Source organism: Acanthopagrus latus, chromosome 18 (assembly GCF_904848185.1).
Source record: "Acanthopagrus latus isolate v.2019 chromosome 18, fAcaLat1.1, whole genome shotgun sequence".
NCBI classification, from domain to species: domain Eukaryota; kingdom Metazoa; phylum Chordata; class Actinopteri; order Spariformes; family Sparidae; genus Acanthopagrus; species Acanthopagrus latus.
The window spans coordinates 18,593,576-18,611,783 of record NC_051056.1 but is presented as its reverse complement, the minus strand read 5'-3'; the positions used below and the strand labels follow the sequence as shown (position 1 = coordinate 18,611,783).

Sequence of the window (18,208 nt, the reverse complement as noted above, 5' to 3'; positions counted from 1 at the left end):
TCTTTGATCGGTCCTTGTTCTGAAAGCATAGCTTTCAGCGAAGTCATCATTTGTGTCTTTCCATGAGACAACAAGACACAACAGACACATGGTGATGATGAGGAAACAAAGCACACAGACTTTTTGAAATTTTATTGTAAAGCGTTCAGGACAAAACAGACAGCAAAGCTCCAGAGAAAACTTTGACTTCCATTATTTCTGATATCTCTCCAGGATGTGATAAAGCTTTAAGGGGCTGTTGTCCCCCAGCTGAAGATCTTCTACAGCAAGATGAACCACTGCAGCGTTGAAATCAGCAGTTATTGTTTCTCTAATCAGTGACAAGAAACTGTTGTTAACCATTTCATCCCACTTCTCTTTCAAAGTTTTGGAGATGTTTATCCAAATGTCCAGATCTTGGAATTTTTTCAGACTTTGGGCAATCATTTTCCCTCCCGTCTCCAAATAATCTGTTCTCAGACCAAATGATGTTTCTGCAAATCCCTTAAGACTGTGAAAAACAGATATCATGTCTTGACGTCGTGTCATGCTCTTTCTGACTTCAACATCTGTGAGGTTCAGGATATCCCCAGGTTTTAATTTGAAGTCTTTCCAGTCAAGTTTGAAGGGAATTCTTTCACATTTTTCATTGTATGGATAAAAAGCACTGCGGGGAGAAGGGATTTCTGTGACAAAATCGAAAAAGTTTGGACGACTTTGCCCCCAAAACCTTCTGAAAGCAATCCCAGTAGAAAATCCATATTCATTGTGCCACTGATCTGCTTTTTTTCGCAGCAGAAACATACACGGCTCTATATGTGCTTTTTCTCTCTTTGTACACGGGCTGTTGTGCGTATAGATGAAAACATGTTGCACATTGGCTCCATTGTTCTGAAAGAAATCATCAAGTTTTTCAATTAAGATTTCCTCACTGTGACTTCTCTTTGTTGAATGACGTGGATAACATCGAGAAGAAATCACAGTTTTACCACGTATTAAAAACACAACAGCAAATGCGTACTGCTTTTCCACTCTGCCGTGCTGCTCGTGGTCTTTGTCTAAGAGAGACTGCAAGGGCTCACCTGCTTCAACTGAAAGGATAATTATTTTTTCCATATTTGTATGTAATTTCATCATGTCAATGAACAGATCAGTTTTTTTTTTGTCATCATCATCATCATGTTTGGTTTGTTTTAACCTCTCTGTTAACCACAGTGTAAATCTTCCTATATTATAAGTAAAACCATCCAGTGAGTTGTCATTTGGTGAAACACTTGCAGCCTGTGAATCTTGAGCACTGGCTGTTGTTGATGTCACTGGGTGTAAATTATTGGTATTTTCAATTGAGAGCAAACACAAGCTTTTATAATAAGCAATGAGCTCTAAACTAAATTGTTTCCATGAATTTATATCCTGGAATTTAAACAAATCGTGTTTTTCTAGAGCTATCTCTGTGAAAATATTATTCTCCGGACTTGAGCGATGATCTTCCTGCTGCTGGTCCTCTTCCCTGGGTAATGAAAAGTTAAACATTAATTAAGTCACAGGACAAAATAATCTAAATATAATATCGTAAAAGTTATGTTGTTTAGGATACCCGGTGCACTGCCAAAACAGAGCAGAAAAATGTTTCTTTTATTATCTCTACCTTTTGAAATGGGAACTGACAGAACACGTTAATACTGCGCAATATGAGTTCAGTACAATGTCGAGGGAAACTGTTCTTTAAAGAAAAACAACACTTTGATGACAAATGAGGAAGTCATGTGAGCTTGTGAATGAGCAAAAAAGTTCCTCATTTGCTTGGGGGAGGTTAGGTTGGTGGGTGAGTCACAGTCTGAACCACAGATGGCTTTCTGCTTTTGTTCTCAGTTTACTACCCTTGGAAAGTTTGCTTATGTGCTGAATCTTTCCAGGAGAAGACAGATTGTCTTATAAATCTGAACTTGTAATACTTTGAATATAATTCTATATTAACTTTATATATAACATTGACAACATAAGAATCTTTGTCAGGAATAAGGAGCTGGGTGGAAAACTTGTCTTGGGCTCTTGAGAGATTTTGAATCGAAATCTTCAGTTGTATAAAGTGTCATATGTTACAGCTGCTAATTTGTAATAACTTGAATGAAGACTAATCAAAGTGAAACTGGATATATTTGACTGACTTTGGTACAACGAAAAAAAAAAAGAAAATTCAGCAGTATAAAGTAAAACTGAGTCTGTGTTTTCACATTTACTTTCATGGGATCAGTTGTCATGACTCGATGGACAAAATACAGCTTTTTATTTCATACCTTTGGGTTTTGAAGGGCTGCTGCTCTTCTTGCTCAGCATTTTCTGGAACTTCTTGTCTGCCTCTCTTCGGCTTTGTGAGGAAAAGAAAAAAAACATTGTTGTCAGTCACAAAGTGCACATATAAATGTGGGTCTACATAATGTTCTCAGAAGTAGGCTAAAGTGATCAGGACTGAGGATATCTTGATGCTGCTTCACGAACAATATGTCACTGTGAAATTCATTTCTACAGTTTTTACAATTGTCGAACACTTTGGTTGGATATCCAAACAAAAATCATGTCAGGATTTTATCAGCCAGTTTTACCCACTAATGCCATGACTAACAAACATCATACATATTAAAAAAAAAAAAAAAAAAGTTTGTTCAAAGTTGCCGTGACTTACCAGAATTGGTCCAGAGTGCTGTGTTGTCCCAGCAGGGACTGGTAGTTTTCCATGTGGAAAACTTGAATTACCAGCCCCTGCTGAGGAAGGATTTCTTCTTTGTTTTAAATCTTGCTTTCTTTGTTTCTTTTGATCTCCAGCTCTCATAGAAAAAAAGGAGCGAGTGAAGAAAAGTGCTGCTTATAAATCCTCCAGCCTTAGCCAATCATCTTGCACAGTCTGGAGTTGCCATGCCAAGTTTCATTTTGAGTGGCTATGAACTTAAGAGGGCGTTGCCACTGTGTGCAAGGGGCGTACAGCTTCCCAGAATGTAAATATGAGCTACTGAGACAAATATGTTCGCCAGAGAACAAAAAAAAAAAAATAAGAAAAGTCAACACCCCATGAAAACCGATATTGACTGAAGTGTCAGTACATCTGCCTGAGGGAACTGTGCTCCCCGAAGAACTTCACAACCACCAAAACATGGTGGTGCAACTTTATGAGTATCAAAGTGTGCAGTTTATCTTAAACCTTTCCTCCTCACAATTTATGAAATGCTTTCACTTTTGTTTCTCGATAAATCCTTTCTCCCTTTTTGGCAACAGGAAACTGTGGGTGCGGTCAGATAGGAAGTGACTTAACTAGACTTTAAATGGGAGCGTTCTTCTTCCCAGAATGCAACCATGAGCTGGTGAGATGAATATGTTCACCAGAGAGTAAAAAGTAAACACACCATTAAAATCTGTATTGACTTAAGTGTCAGTGCATCTGACTGAGGGAACTGTGCTCCCTGACGAAAATTCACTACCACCAGAACACGGTGGTACATGTTTATGAGTGCCACAGTTTCAGGCTAATATTTGAACCTTTCCTCTAACAGCTGATCGAAAACCTTGTATGAACATGAAATGAGGTTAAATCATCGTATTCATGGCACCAAACTGAAATAGAAAGGTGGAATTTTATCATTTATTATATAAAGGGATTACTAAGTAAAGGTGTGTGCCTGATGAGAAATGACGTACTTCTCAGAGTCTCACAGTATTCACATGAACACTTCCTGTATGTCTCGATGAGCTTCAGTGTCACATCAAGCATCACACAGGCACGTCAGTCCAGAATGCAAATAATATCAAATGCAAATCAAATGAACTGAGAGAGAAAACAGCTGCTTTAGTGCCACCATCAGAAGAACTGTTCCTAAGATTTATCATTATTTTAATTAAGACTTGATGTTCTGCTGCGTTCTGACATAAATCAACATGGATTATAGAATAAGACACAAAAAACTAAGGTGAATATTTAGTTAAAAATAGATGTATTTAATTGATTTATTTATCACAGGCATCTTTCACCTAAAAACTAGAATCATTATCCTTCGTCACAACTTACAGCTAGTTGACCTACACTGTGTCCTGGTGTTTGACTGTTCTCTGGTGTATACTGCCACCTCGTGGCTCCCTGATTATTGTCACAAAGTCCAAACAGAATTAGATGAAGGAAAAGAAAAAAACAGGAGGAAAGAAAACATCAATCAAAAGTCTGTGTGAAAAGAACAGTGTTTCTGTTTCTCCACATCTTCCGTCTAAATGACTCCACACTCCTTACTGTATGTATTTTTATGTAACCATAAACAAAAGAAGTCTGAACACAGAGGTGTACTTCACACTCCTCAACTCATGATGGACTGAAACACATGCAGATGGTGGTGAACAAACCAGAGCTTGAAACCCCACCCCCAACACACACACACACACACACACACACACATGCACACACACTCGCACACACACGATGATGAGGAAACAAAACACACACACATTCTAGATTATTAAGCTTTTATTTTCAGGGCAGAGCAGACAACAAAGATCCAGAACAAACTCCAGTTTCAACTGTAAGCAGTACTATCATTGCAATTCATACCCAGAGTTTATATATCAATTCAAAAAAAGTTTTTTTTTTAACGTATTCTGAAAGAGCCCCAAACTTTTGTGTCACTGCAAAAAGCGAAGGTCCAACTTCAGAAGATATTTTAAAAAAATATGTGAAAACAAAATATATTTTGCATTATGCTGTAACATTGTGATCAAAAACAGTTCACATCCTGGATTTCTCTCCAGGATGTCCTGGAATTCTATCCAGGATGTCCTGGATTTCTATCCAGGATGTGATGAAGCTTGAGGTGGCTGCTGTCATCCTCTTGAAGGTCGTTTGCAATCAAATAATCCACTGTAGTGTTGAAGTCTTTGTACAGTATTTCTCTTATCGGTACTATGGAACTCTTGTTAACAATGTCTTCGAACTTCTTTTTCAGAGTATCACATTTTATCCTATTGTCTTGATCTTGAATGTTTTCAAGATTGGCAATAATTTTATATCCCTCCTCCAAATGCTCGTTTTTCAGCCTAACTGAAGTTGGCAGTGCCTTCAGCTTTTGAAGCTCAGATTGGATATCTTTGTTAACAAACTTCTCAGGCTTTAATTCATTGAAAAATTGTGTGTATAATTCAAAGGGGATATTGTCAGAGTCTTCAATAATTGATTTGAAAAATGGAATTACTTCCTCGTGAGAGATGTGGGAATAATTGACATCATTAAAATATTTTGGAGTAACTACCCAAGACACGTCGTAAACCACCTCAGTACCAAATCCATATTCATTGTACCACTGATCTGCTGTTCTCTGCAGCAGCAACATACATGGTTCTCTGCATTCTTCTTTTCTCAGCTTACACGGGCTGTAATGCGTGTAGATAAAAACATGTTGAACATTGTTTCCATTGTTCTGAAGATAATGATGAAGAACTCTGATTAAGATTTCCTCACTATGCAATTTATATTTTATGATACAATCACAATTATTCACTGTTAAAATGTCTGGCACAATCAAAGGAGAAATCTGAGCATCATCGTCTTTAAACACAATCGCAACTGTGTATTGTTTTATGTTTTCTTTTTTCTGTATCTTATCGTTACATTTGTCTATGAAAGACTGTGAGGGCCAACGTGCACCAACTGCATTATTTATTTTTTTTATATTCAAATACTGTTTCTTTTTTTTCTTTAGGACAGCAGCAAAATTTAATTTACTTTTGCCACAGTTTTTGGGTAATTCTTCAATCTTCTCTATAAACTGCTGAATAAATCTTTCTGTAAGGGGAGTATTATCAGTATTGACATTTAAGGAGGTACTTTCAAACCAATATTTTATTTGATAATTGGAAATGTTTTTTATAGAATCTATATCCATGTCATTAGAAAACGTAACAAACAAATCCTCTACTGGATAAATGTTGTTGTTATTCTCCTCCGGGCTTGAGAGATGGTCCTCCTGCTGCTGGTCTTGTTCACTGGGAAATGAACAAGGTTAAATTTCAATTAACTCACAGAACAAAATCATGTGCTGAATATAATGAACGCTGTTTGTAGCCTGTGTCAAACTGACAGTCAGTGGTTTGTTTTTTCAAAACTGCTCAAGCTCTGTGACTTTCAGAAAGTACCGTTATCAGAGATTTGTGACAGTTATGGAAGGCACCAACAAATGTTGTCATCCTACCGGACAAACATTACATTTCACAACAGAAAACGTTTTGCAGCTCCAGAGGGCATAGATATATTTTTTCATTTAATTTGGAGGAGCAGTTGTAAATGAAATAGAATTGATCTGCACATCTCTGACAGTGACAACTAAAAGTCAGTCAGACATTATCTGATTCACAATTACAATGTTGCATTGCTGCTGTGGTGGTTTGCATTGGGCTTGTATCTGGTGTATCTCTAAAGAAAATCAACATTTTGATGACAAATGAGGAAGTCATGTGAGCTTGTAAATGAGCACAAAGGTTGCTCATTTGCTTGAAGGAAGTTAGGTTGGTTGCTGAACACTGAACAACAAATGGCTTTTTGTTTCCTCAGCAGTCATGAACAAATGATGTCGTCGTACACGTCACATCAGAAAACCTTCTGTTCCTCCACTGTTAAGGTTGATAACATTGGCACAAATGGAGGACATGAGAATCTTTGTCAGGAATAAGGAGCAGGGAGGGAGACTCATCTTGAGTTCTTGAGAGATTTGGAATCGAAATCTTAAGAAGGATTTGACAAAGTTGTATAAGCTGTCATATATTACAGTGCTAATTTGTAATAACTTGAAAGAAAACTAATCAAAGTGAAACTGGATACATTTGACTGACTTTGGTGTTAAGAAAACAAAAAAATTCAGCAGTATAAAGTAAAACGGAGTCTGTGTTCTCACATTAACTTTACTCTGTTTCATGGGACCAGTCGTCATAACTCGACTAACTAAATACGGCATTTTATTTCTTAGAGTACCTTTGGGTTTTGAAGGGCTGCTGTTCGGTGGAACTGGTCGATGATATCTCCTGTCTCTGGCACTTTTCTGTTACTCGTTGTCTGCTTCTGTCCGGCTTAGGGAGGAAAAATACAATCATTATACCATCAGTCACAAAGTTCATAATAAAAGTGTGTCTACATGTTCTCAGAAGTAGGTTGAAGTGATCTGAAGATCTCTTGATGTTGGTTTACAACAATATGTTATTGTGAAAAGACTTCAAATTTTTGTTCAGTAACTCAACATAATTGTCTGTGTCGATCATGTTTCTGTTTTTTTTTAACGGTTCAATCCAAACATCTTTAATATTAAGGATACAGTAACCACTTAGCTCTGTGGTCTGAGGTTCTTGGCTTGATAACTATCATGCCCAGATGTTATCAGACAGTTTTACATATTAATGCCAATTCTACAAAACAACATATGTTTAGAAAAACAGGTAGAAGTTTGACCAAAATTCATGTGACTTACCTCACTTGGATCAGATTGGAAATGCTCTTCAGCAGGGGCTGATGAAGCTTGTTTTACCATAGTATATTTGAGTATATTCGATTCTTAAAAAAATTTCTTATTTTTTTTATTCAAGTGGTGGCAGTTGCCTGAATATATATACCCTACCGCCTGTTGTTACTATGCCAAGTTTCATTACGTCTGAGACTGGAATGCTGTTTTTCAAGTTTAACAGGTGTATCACAAATGTGTCCAGTGATGCGTTAGGATAAAAGTTGAGGTCCCGTGGACCCTACAAAGACAAGTGAGATTGAATTAACAATACATATTTAAAAACAAAGGTTTGTATTGCTTTAAATTTGGTGTTTATCATGTCAGGATTTTATCAGCCAGTTTCACACATGAATGCCAGGACTAACAAACACCATACATATAGAAAAAAAATAGAAATTGTTCAAAGTTGTTGTGACTTACCAGACTGGGTCTGGCCCGGTGGGCCATCCCAGTTTTCTGTGGTTTACAAAGTTCAAAAACCAACAAAGTCTTACTAATAAGATCTATGAGTCTATGTCCTAGAGTCTACAGAAAATTAGGAATGCCAATCCCTGCTGGGTACACAAATGTTAACCTTTAGCTCTTCCTGTTGTTTTAAATGATATCCAATATTCACTGAAAGAGTTGTACTTCTGTTTTTTATTTGCTACGTATTTGCTGATAAAAAGTTTAGATATTAATTCAAAGTGTACACTTTTTATGATATAGTCACTGAGTAGATTACATGGGTGTCATACAAACTTAGGTATGAGTAAGATTACAGATTAAATTACAATTAACTAGTCCAAAACAAGACTTAATTATAGTAATATGAGTAGTTGTTATTATTTACTTTTACCTCTGTAACCATAAACAAAAGAAGTCATGTGACCACAGGAAGTTTACTTCACACTCCTCAACTCATGTTGGACTGAAACACATGCAGAGGGTGGTGAATCAGAATCAGATATCCTTTGATGTCCCGCAGGTGGAGATATTTGTTTGTCAGAATGTTACAAGAACAGAGCAATAGCAAAATAGACAATAGACAATATCATTAAAAAGGAAAGAAAATAGAATCGACATATATATATATATATATATATATATATATATATATATATATATATATATATATATATATATATATATATATATATATATATATATATATATATATATATATGTCGATTCTATTTTCTTTCCTTTTAGGGCAAGCTGAGCCACACACACACACACACACACACACACACACACACACACACACACACACACACACACACACACACACACACACACACACACACGCACACACTTCAGATTATTAAAAATCTATTGTCAGGACAGAGCAGATGACAAAGATTCAGAAAAAAAAAACTTGAGCTGCAATTGTAATCAGTAAAGTGATTAAAATTGTTACCCAGAGTTTATATATCAATTTAAAAAAAATGTATGTCTTATTAATTCAGCATATTCTGATTTCTGTCCAGGATGTAACAAAACATTAAGGGGCTGTTGTCCCCCAGTTGAAGATCTTCTACAGCAAGATGAACTTGTGCCGTGTTGAAATCTGCTCTTATTGTTTCTCTTATCAGTGACAAGAAACTGTTATTAACTATTTCAACCCACTTCTCTTTCAGAGATTTGGAGATGTTTATCCAAATGTCCAGATTTTAGAAGTGTTTCAGACCTTTATCAATTATTCTCTTTCCCCTCTCCACATGATCTGTTTTCAGACCACATGATGCTTTTGCCAATTTCTTAAGATTGTTAAGAACAGATTGAATGTAGTCATGTAGTTTCTTCCTCTGTTTGTCTTCAACATCTGTGAGGTTCAGGATATCCCCAGGTTTTAATTTCTTGAGGTCTTTACTGAATAATTTGAAAGACATACTCACACATTTTTCAATATATAGACAAAAGACACTGCTGAGTCTGTGACATAATTGAAGAAGGTTGAACGACTTTGTCCCCAAAACCTTTTGAAAGCATCGCCGGCAGAAAATCCATATTTATTGTGCCACTGAAGCACTATTTTGAGCAGCAGAGACATACACAGGGCTATATGAACTTCTTCTCCCTTGGTACACGTGCTGTTGTGCGTATAGATGCAAACGTATAGCACATTTGCTTCATTGTTCTGAAAGAAATGACCAAGTTCTTCAATTAAGATTTTCTCACTGTCTTCTGTATCATGACAGAAGAAAGGATGAAGATAGAAGACATGAGCATATCAGACCTGTTTTAGCCTCTCTTCACTGGTTGCCAGTAAGTTTTAAAATTGATTTTAAGATAATATTGATCACGATAAAGCACTTCATGGTTCAGCCCCCGGCTACATTGCTGAATTACTACTCCCCTATGAGCCAGGGCGCAGCCTCAGATCCTCAGGCACAGCTCTCTTGGTTGTTCCTGAGTATCTGCTCAGGATTAAAGGTGGCCGGGCTTTTGCAGTCAGGGCCCCTCAGCTCTGGAACTCCCTGCCTGAGAATCTGAGACTTGCAGTATCAGTAGCATCTTTTAAATCACTTCTTACAACTCATCTGTTTAAAGAAGCATTTTACTAATTTAAGCACACTGCTTGATTTTCAACGGTGTCTATGTCTGTTTGTCTATTAATTTTAACAATAAATCAATAATAACAATGTTAATAAACAATTAACAATAAATATCTTTTATCATTGGATATTTTTATTCTTTTATTTTCTGTATTATTTCTTCCATCTAAGTTTTGTTTTATTTGATATGCCTGATTTTGTTTGCTTAAATCCTGAATTATTATTATTATTATTATTATTATTATTATTATTATTGTTGTGGTGTGTTGCTGCTGGAGCCAGCCCAACCTTGTCTCAGGGGGAGGGCAGGGTACTCCCTGGACAAGTCTTTAACTTAACCATACAGTGAAGAGACCACCTGCTGAGTGATGACTAACTTCACCAAGCGGCCAGCTCCCAGCAGCTGAGCTGAGACTGTGTCAGTCCCTGTTTACTGTAAACCCTTCACCCATTCCTTGTCTCCATTTAAGAAATGCTTTCAGTTCTTTTGTTCGATCATTTCTTTCTCTTTTGTTTTCAACAGGTGTGGTGCAACTGTGAATGCAGTCAAACCACTTCTGACGTCTTAATGAAATGAACTTGCACGCTGATGTGACAAACTGGCACTGAAAATATCTGATGCAAAAAGTAGGAGACATGTTCTAGGAGAGAGTGGCCCAGTCTGTTAGAGGTGTCATGGAGAAGGCATGTTGCCCCAGACAGTGAACATCAGCATCTTCAGAGACTGTCAACAATGGCCCAGTGTTCTGGATCCCAAGGCATTCCCAGGCCAGCTGGGTGACATAGTCTTCCTCTGGGTCTCCTCTCAGCGGGACAGGGAGGCGTCCCGGCGGCATCCGAAACAGATGCCCTATTATTATTGTTATGAAATGTCATTGTCCTTATCCCTTTCCTTTCCATGGGGTCGCGGGGTGTTGCTGCTGGAGCCAGCCCAACCTTGTCTCAGGGCGAGGGCAGGGTACTCCCTGGACAAGTCGCCAGCTCATGGCAGGGTCCTCACTGATGAGCAATGTGGGGTTCAGCATCAGCAGTAGGGCTTTATTTGCTGGCAAAAAAGAACGGAATCAGACACAGGCAAAGTCCATGAAAAACCAAACTGACCCGAGGCTCAAAGCCCCAAACATCCTCTATTAAATGCAGAAAAGTGGGTGTGTCCGTTCGGACAACATGGCTTCAACCAATCACTATTCTGCTTAATTTCTGCTGACACTGTTATTTTTTTATGGAAAAACACCATATTTTCTTATGGAAAATCCCTGTACCTCTAGTGGAAAAACACAGTATTACCTTCTGCACTTGCGCGAGGATTGGCGTACGTGCAGAACTGCATGCCGACCAGTTGCTCTTCGCCTTGCTTTGTTTTTTTAAAGAGGGTGCTCTCCCTGTGTACTTATCACTGGCTCTCAGAAACTCTGGCCTTCAGGCCTTCAGTTAATTCCCTTTCTTGATGCATCCCATTATATCTGATCACTCATTGCACTGTATTTTTAAACTTAATGAAAGTGTTACATATTTGGTTATTCTTAGATTTGTGGTTACATTTTCACATTTGACATTATCTGACTATAGCAGCTTTAATCAGCAGATGCACTTTTCAGTCAGCTGGTGCCCAGTAGTATGTTTCAGCAACTCTTTTACACTTGTTACCCTTTGTTTCTTACTTTTATCACTATAACACTTGCTATCAGTTACCATTCGTCACTATTTACTAATTGTGGTTATTTTATACTGACCACTATCTACTTACTATGGTTATTTTACACTACAATCTCTTGATCTTGATTGTGACTGGAATGCTGTTTTTCAAGTTTAACAGGTGTATCACAAATGTGTCCTGTGATGTGTTAAGATAAAAGTTGAGTCACGTTGTGTACCACAGCAGCAAACCTTAACAGAAGAGCGTAATGACCAGGAAGAACATTCATTGTCAAACTGTCAGAAAACTGTACGCTGCTGACATCACTCAAAATGCTCCCAGTGACCAATGTTTCATAAAATATTAGGACTGATTTTAATTCCAACTTAAGTCAGTTGAGTCAAGTCGTAGTCAAGAGAGTGGTATTGTCATTCTTTGACAGTAAAATATACATGGTCGTAGAGACTATGACCAAAATATACATGTAGGTGTTTATTTTATTTCAGACCTCTGTTTTAGTAATGTATGCAAATAGGCTCATATTCAATTAAACAGCCTAACTTGCATATTTTTGCAAACTTTTGATGCAACAAAAAAAGGAGGAAGAATTGTCTCAATGTGAACTGGGAAAGTTTCATTGTAATATCCATCAGATAAAACTCTGTAGTGTCTCCCCTTTAAAACTCTCTGAGTCTTTGTTTAATTCATTCCCTCCGGATTCAAACACAATACAACTACTACTAATGATAATGATCAATCACCGAGTCATATCAGACAGATTTTTATCAGAAGTGCTGGTTGTTTAATTTTGTATACAACATCTCACCCCATTTTCTGTCACCTCTGCTGTTCTATCAATAAAGCAATAAAGGCCAAACAAATATACTTAATACAGTCAATGTCTCTAACATTAAACAGTTCATTTTACTGAACTATATTACACTAAGAGGAGGTGACAGTGGGCTCAGGACTCAGGAAAACAGACGATCAGTCATGTGTCACAGCATCTTTAACTTAACCATACAGTGAAGAGACCACCTGCTGAGTGATGACTAACTTCACCAAGCAGCCAGCTCCCAGCAGTTGAACTGTGACTGTGTCAGTCCCTGTTTACTGTAAACCCTTCACCCATTCCTTCTTTGCATTTAAGAAATGCTTTCACTTCTTTTGTTTGATCATCTACTTTGTTTTAAACAGGTGTGGTGCAGCTGTGAATGCAGTCAAACCACTTCTTTTGTTCTGTCATGTTGCATCTTCCTGAACTCTCTGTCAGTCCCTGTTTACTGTAAACCCTTCACCCATTCCTTGTTTCCATTTAAGAAATGCTTTCAGTTCTTTTGTTCGATCATTTCGTTCTCTTTTGTTTTCAACAGGTGTGGTGCAACTGTGAATGCAGTCAAACCACTTCTGACATCTTAATGAAATGAACTTGCACGCTGTGGTGACAAGCTGGCACTAAAAATATCTGATGCAAAAAGTAGGAGACATGTTCTAGGAGAGAGTGGCCCAGTCTGTTAGAGGTGTCATGGAGAAGGCATGTTGCCCCTCTCCGAACTTTAAGATAGTGATGTCCACTCTGTTACCCAGGAAGGATTTCCACCAGAACACAATACAGAAAGTGAACATCAGCATCTTCAGAGACTGTCAACAATGGCCCAATGTTCACGTTGTCCATTATCCCTCTCTCACTGTGCAAGATCTTAATGATGATGTATACCTCTCCAAGGAACGGTTCCACTGATTGCTGAGACACTGAAAGATGTCACACTGAACCAAACAGGAAAGGCAACAACGCAGGCCCAAGCAGCAGCAGGGACAGTCGCAGCCAGGCACACTGTCCAGGGTGTTCAGAGGAACAGCAGGCCCTGCACACAGTGACCAGAGAGCTGGAGAAGTAATGCTAAGTACATTATTATTATCGCCACTTATTATGTCGTAGATAATGTATACAAATATATATCATGCAGCCAAAACTCTGAGAAGAATGGACACAGAGACAGGGTTGCAAAAAGTGGGTTCTGTTTATTGCTGGGCTGACGGAGCATTAATACCTTAGCTGTTTACACATTTTCTTAGTGATGATCTGGACCACCACCAAAATGTCAAGATGTTCTTTGCCTCATTGTTCCCTCTTTCCTTAAAGTCATGTAACTTCCAATAATCATTTCAATGTTTGAGTGTGTGCGTGCGTGTCTTACCCCTGCACGTATGTGTGTGTGCTGTTCTGTCTGCTGGGTGATTTGGTGTGTAGGTATCTGTATTCTCATTGTTCATAGAAAGTTCTGGCAACTCCATGTGGTTATGTGTGTGTGTGTTCATTGACTATGATGTTATCAGTATTTTCCAATCCCTGTTTGTCTCAGACTCCAGTACAAAATAACATATTATTATTAAAAGGTCAACACCGGTCACTTAGTCAGGCCAGATTTCTCAATAACATCACTGTCATGGTCAATGGCAATGAGCAGTAGCAGCAGCAGTGTCCCTAATAATTAACCACAAACTAAACTTAACACTCCATATACACACAGGTTTAATTTGCCAGTCATTATCACTTTGTACATTTATTTGAGGTTTAAAACAGTTTTTTTTCTTATTTTGTTTTACAATGACCATATGTTACAGTTGTAATAAAATACCTCTTGGAAAATGAAGTGTTTAAACTCTTTAGTCTAAAAGGGTCTAACAGTGAGAGGGACCACCTCATTTTACTGTACAGTTCTGTTGTTATGTGCCATTAATCACCTCCTAAGTAGGCCTAATAACACTGTAGAAACAGTCTAACAGGGAGAAGGTCTTCACTTTATTTTACAGTACAGTTCTGTTGTTATGTGTCACAAATTACCCTGTAAGTAAGTATAATAAGACTGTAATAAGAGTCTAACAGTGAGAAGTTCCTCACTTTATTTTACAGTTCTGTTGTAATGTGCCACAACTTACCCTGTAAGTAAGTATAATACAATTGTAATAAGGGTCTAACAGTGAGAAATAAAGATGCAATGTCCTGGCAGCTTCAATACACAGCAACCTGAGGGGGTGTATAACAACTATTAATTGAGATAACTACACTTTTATTTTGCAGTAAAATGATTAAGTAACCATATAAACAAACTCATTAAAGAAATGAGTGAGACTATCTGCAGACAGCTGAACACCAGGACCTGAACAAACCACATGAGGAATCCAGTGATCAGTCGGAGGTGCAGCAGAGAGTTCATCATCTGTATCTTTCCATCAGACAAAGCTTCACCCTCCTCAGTCTAATTTATTGTCCTGAGTATGTATGGGTTCATCACAGAGGATGTGTCAAAGCTGCACCATTCAAGGTGTTTCTTATAATAGATCAGTTGATGTCACTTAGTGGCGAAAAATGCTGGGGTGATAAGTGACCGGACTATTTGCAGAGCAAAGTTTCTAGAGCGAGGAGTGCTACGAAATACATGAATCAGAGGTAAAAAGGCCACTTTTCTTGACAGCGGTCAAATATGCTTAGTATATCTCTATATAAAAGCAAGGAATCTCTGTCTGTCTGTGTGTGTTTGCCTCAAATATCTCTGCGGATCAGGATCAGGCTGACCTGAGAGTTTCCACATGGCTGCTGCGTGGTTCAAGGGTGTGCAACGGTGCATTTGTTTGGACTATAATGATACCGTTAATGTATTATTTCAGAAATGCTTCACGAATTCCACTAGCATTGCTAACCATAGCCACCATAGTCACGTGTGCACCAGAGTCCGGACCGAGTTTGTTCCGGTCTGTGGAGATACGGATACGCACGGACAACAAAGTGGAATTGGAATCTGTGGATGTTCGTGTGTAGCTAGCTGCTAGCGGCTAGCCTTGAGGTATTGCCTGCATTTAAATGGAAATAGTTACACATAACTTTGTAAATTTCAAAAACTTATGCACAAATTTAGCAAACAACAATTTATATTTATATCCCTGATGTCCCACCTTCAAACACAACCTTATTTGGCCATCCATGAAAAAGCTGCTTAACCTCCCACTTTTCTATAGGAATACATGCTTCATATGGGCAAGGCACTAGTATAAAATACTTGACCACCGAACGTTTTGAGGGCCCATTCAAGTGAATGGAGCATTCTACAACATTAAGAAGTGTAATAAATGAAAATGATGTATTTGTTATTACATGATATTGTGATCAAAAAGAAGGATTAATTATATTATTTCAACACATTCTGATTTCTGTCCAGGATGTGATAAAGCTTGAAGGGGCTTGTGTCATCCAGTTGAAGGTCTTTTGCAATAATATAATCCACTGCAGCATTGAAATCTTTGTATATGGTTTCTCTAATCAGTATCATGAAACGGTTGTTAACCCTTTCATCCCACTTCTTTCTCAAAGTTCGCCATGTCATCCCAATCTCCTGATCTTGGAAGTTTTCAAGATTGTTACACGTTTTAATAAATTGTTCGAAAAATGTTTTTATCTTCTCCCTTAGGATAGATGTCAGAATACTTGAGATAATTAAAATAGCCAGGATGAACTCCCCAAGACTCTTTGTAAACCACCTCAGTACCAAATCTATATTTATTGTACCACTGATCTGCTGTTCTCTGCAGCAGCAACATACACGATTCTCTGCATTCTTCTTCTCTCACCTTACACGGGCTGTAATGCCTGTAGATGAAAACATGTTGAACATTGTTTCCATTGTTCTGAAGATAATGATGAAGAACTGTGATTAAGATTTCCTCACTATGTAATTTATATTTTATGGTAGAATCAGAATTATTCACTGTTAAAGTGTCTGGCACAATCAAAGGAGAAATCTGAGCATCACCGTCTTTGTAAAACACAATCGCACATGAGTATTGTTTTTTGTTCCCTGTTTGAATCTTACAGTTACATTTGTCTATGAAAGATTGTGAGGGCCAGCGTGCACCAACTGCATTATTTACTTTTTTCATATTCAAATAAAAAAAAAAATAAATGAAATATAAAAAAATATAAAATGTTCATTATGTCAATAAGGAGTTTAGTTTTTCTTTTGCCATCATTTTTGCTTATTTCTTTTATCCTCTTTATAAACCACGGAATAAATCTTCCTGTATGGGGAGTAATATCAGTATAGACATCCAAGGAGATACTTTTAATACAAAAGTTTGCCTGATTTATAAAACAAGGTGAATCTTTTTTTTTTTTTTTTATAGAATTTATATCCATATCATTAGAATATTAACAAACATATTCCCTATTGGATGATTGAACATGTTGTTGTTATTCTCCTCCGGGCTTGAGAGATGGTCCTCCTGCTGCTCGTCTCCTTCACTGGATAATGAACAAGGTTGAATTTCAATTAACTCACAGGACAAAATAATGTGCTTAACATAGTGAACGCTGTTTATTACCTGTGTCAGCAGTCAGTGATTTGTATTTTATAAAAATGATCAAGCTCCATAACGTTTAGACCTTACCTTGTTGTCACATCATAAAGAGATTTCATTTTCTACAGAGATTTGTGACAGTTATGGGAGGCACCAACAAATGTTGTCATCCTACCAGATAATCATTACATTTCACAACAGAAAACTTTTTGCAGCTCCAGAGGGCATAGATGTATTTTTTCATTTAATTTGGAGGAGCAGTCCTGAATGAGATAAAACTGCTCTGACAGAGAGGTGCAGAGACTGGATATATATCTGACTCTGTAGAACTGGTCAAATGCTGAGCTCTTCTTGGTCAGCATTTTTTGGAATTTGTTGTCTGCCCCTCATCGGCTTGCTCGATTGACTCAATACATCATAAAACATGATGTTGTTAAACTATTCACTTGCAAGATACTCCATGCAATGCCTAAATAGAGCTGAAAATGTTTATTTTTTCTCCCTCCCTTTTGAAATGGGAATTGACAAAACATGGTTATACTGTTGAGTTCAGTACAAAGTTGAGGGAAACTGTTCTGTAAACAAATCAACACTTTGATTAACAAATGACGAAGTCATGTGAGCAAGAAAGCTGGTCATTAGCTTGCAGTAAGTTAGGTTGGTTGCTGAACACTGAACAACAAATGGCTTTTTGTTTCCTCAGCAGTCATGAACAAATGATGTCGTCGTACACGTCACATCAGAAAACCTTCTGTTCCTCCACTGTTAAGGTTGATAACATTGGCACAAATGGAGGACATGAGAATCTTTGTCAGGAATAAGGAGCAGGGAGGGAGACACATCTTCAGTTCTTGAGAGATTTTGAATCAACATCTTCAGAAGGATTTGACAAAGTTGTATAAGCTGTCATATGTTACAGTGCTATTTTGTAAAAACTTGAATGAAGACTAATCAAAGTGAAACCGGATATATCTGACTGACTTTGGTATTAAGAAAACAAGAATATTCAGCAGTATAAAGTAAAACTGAGTCTGTGTTTTGCATTTGCTTGACTCAGTTTCATGGAACCAGTCATCATAACTTGACTGACTAAATACAGCATTTTGGTATCTTTTGGTTTTGAAGGGCTGCTGCTTGGTGGAACTGGTCGATGACATCTCCTGTCTCTGACGCTTTTCTGGAGT

The 18,208-nt window shown here is 37.6% G+C and overlaps 1 protein-coding gene across 3 annotated transcripts; it reads right to left on the bottom strand.

Annotated features, from left to right (window-relative positions):
* Window positions 1-117: 117 nt before the first annotated feature.
* LOC119007888 lies at window positions 118-7,572 on the bottom strand. 3 transcript variants are annotated; one of them, XM_037077836.1, is made up of 3 exons: window positions 7,467-7,569; window positions 6,977-7,071; window positions 118-1,489 (listed from the first exon to the last, which is right to left on the bottom strand). In XM_037077836.1, the coding sequence occupies exons 1-3, from the start codon at window positions 7,524-7,526 to the stop codon at window positions 193-195; spliced, it is 1,452 nt and encodes a 483-aa protein (XP_036933731.1). In that variant the 5' UTR covers window positions 7,527-7,569; the 3' UTR covers window positions 118-192. The 3 variants fall into 3 exon arrangements, with proteins under 3 accessions (XP_036933731.1, XP_036933730.1, XP_036933732.1); XM_037077835.1 differs by lacking the exons at window positions 6,977-7,071; window positions 7,467-7,569 and adding exons at window positions 2,277-2,347; window positions 2,663-2,830; XM_037077837.1 differs by lacking the exon at window positions 118-1,489 and adding an exon at window positions 4,466-5,994 and having other exon boundaries at window positions 7,467-7,572.
* Between the last annotated feature and the right edge of the window lie 10,636 nt (window positions 7,573-18,208).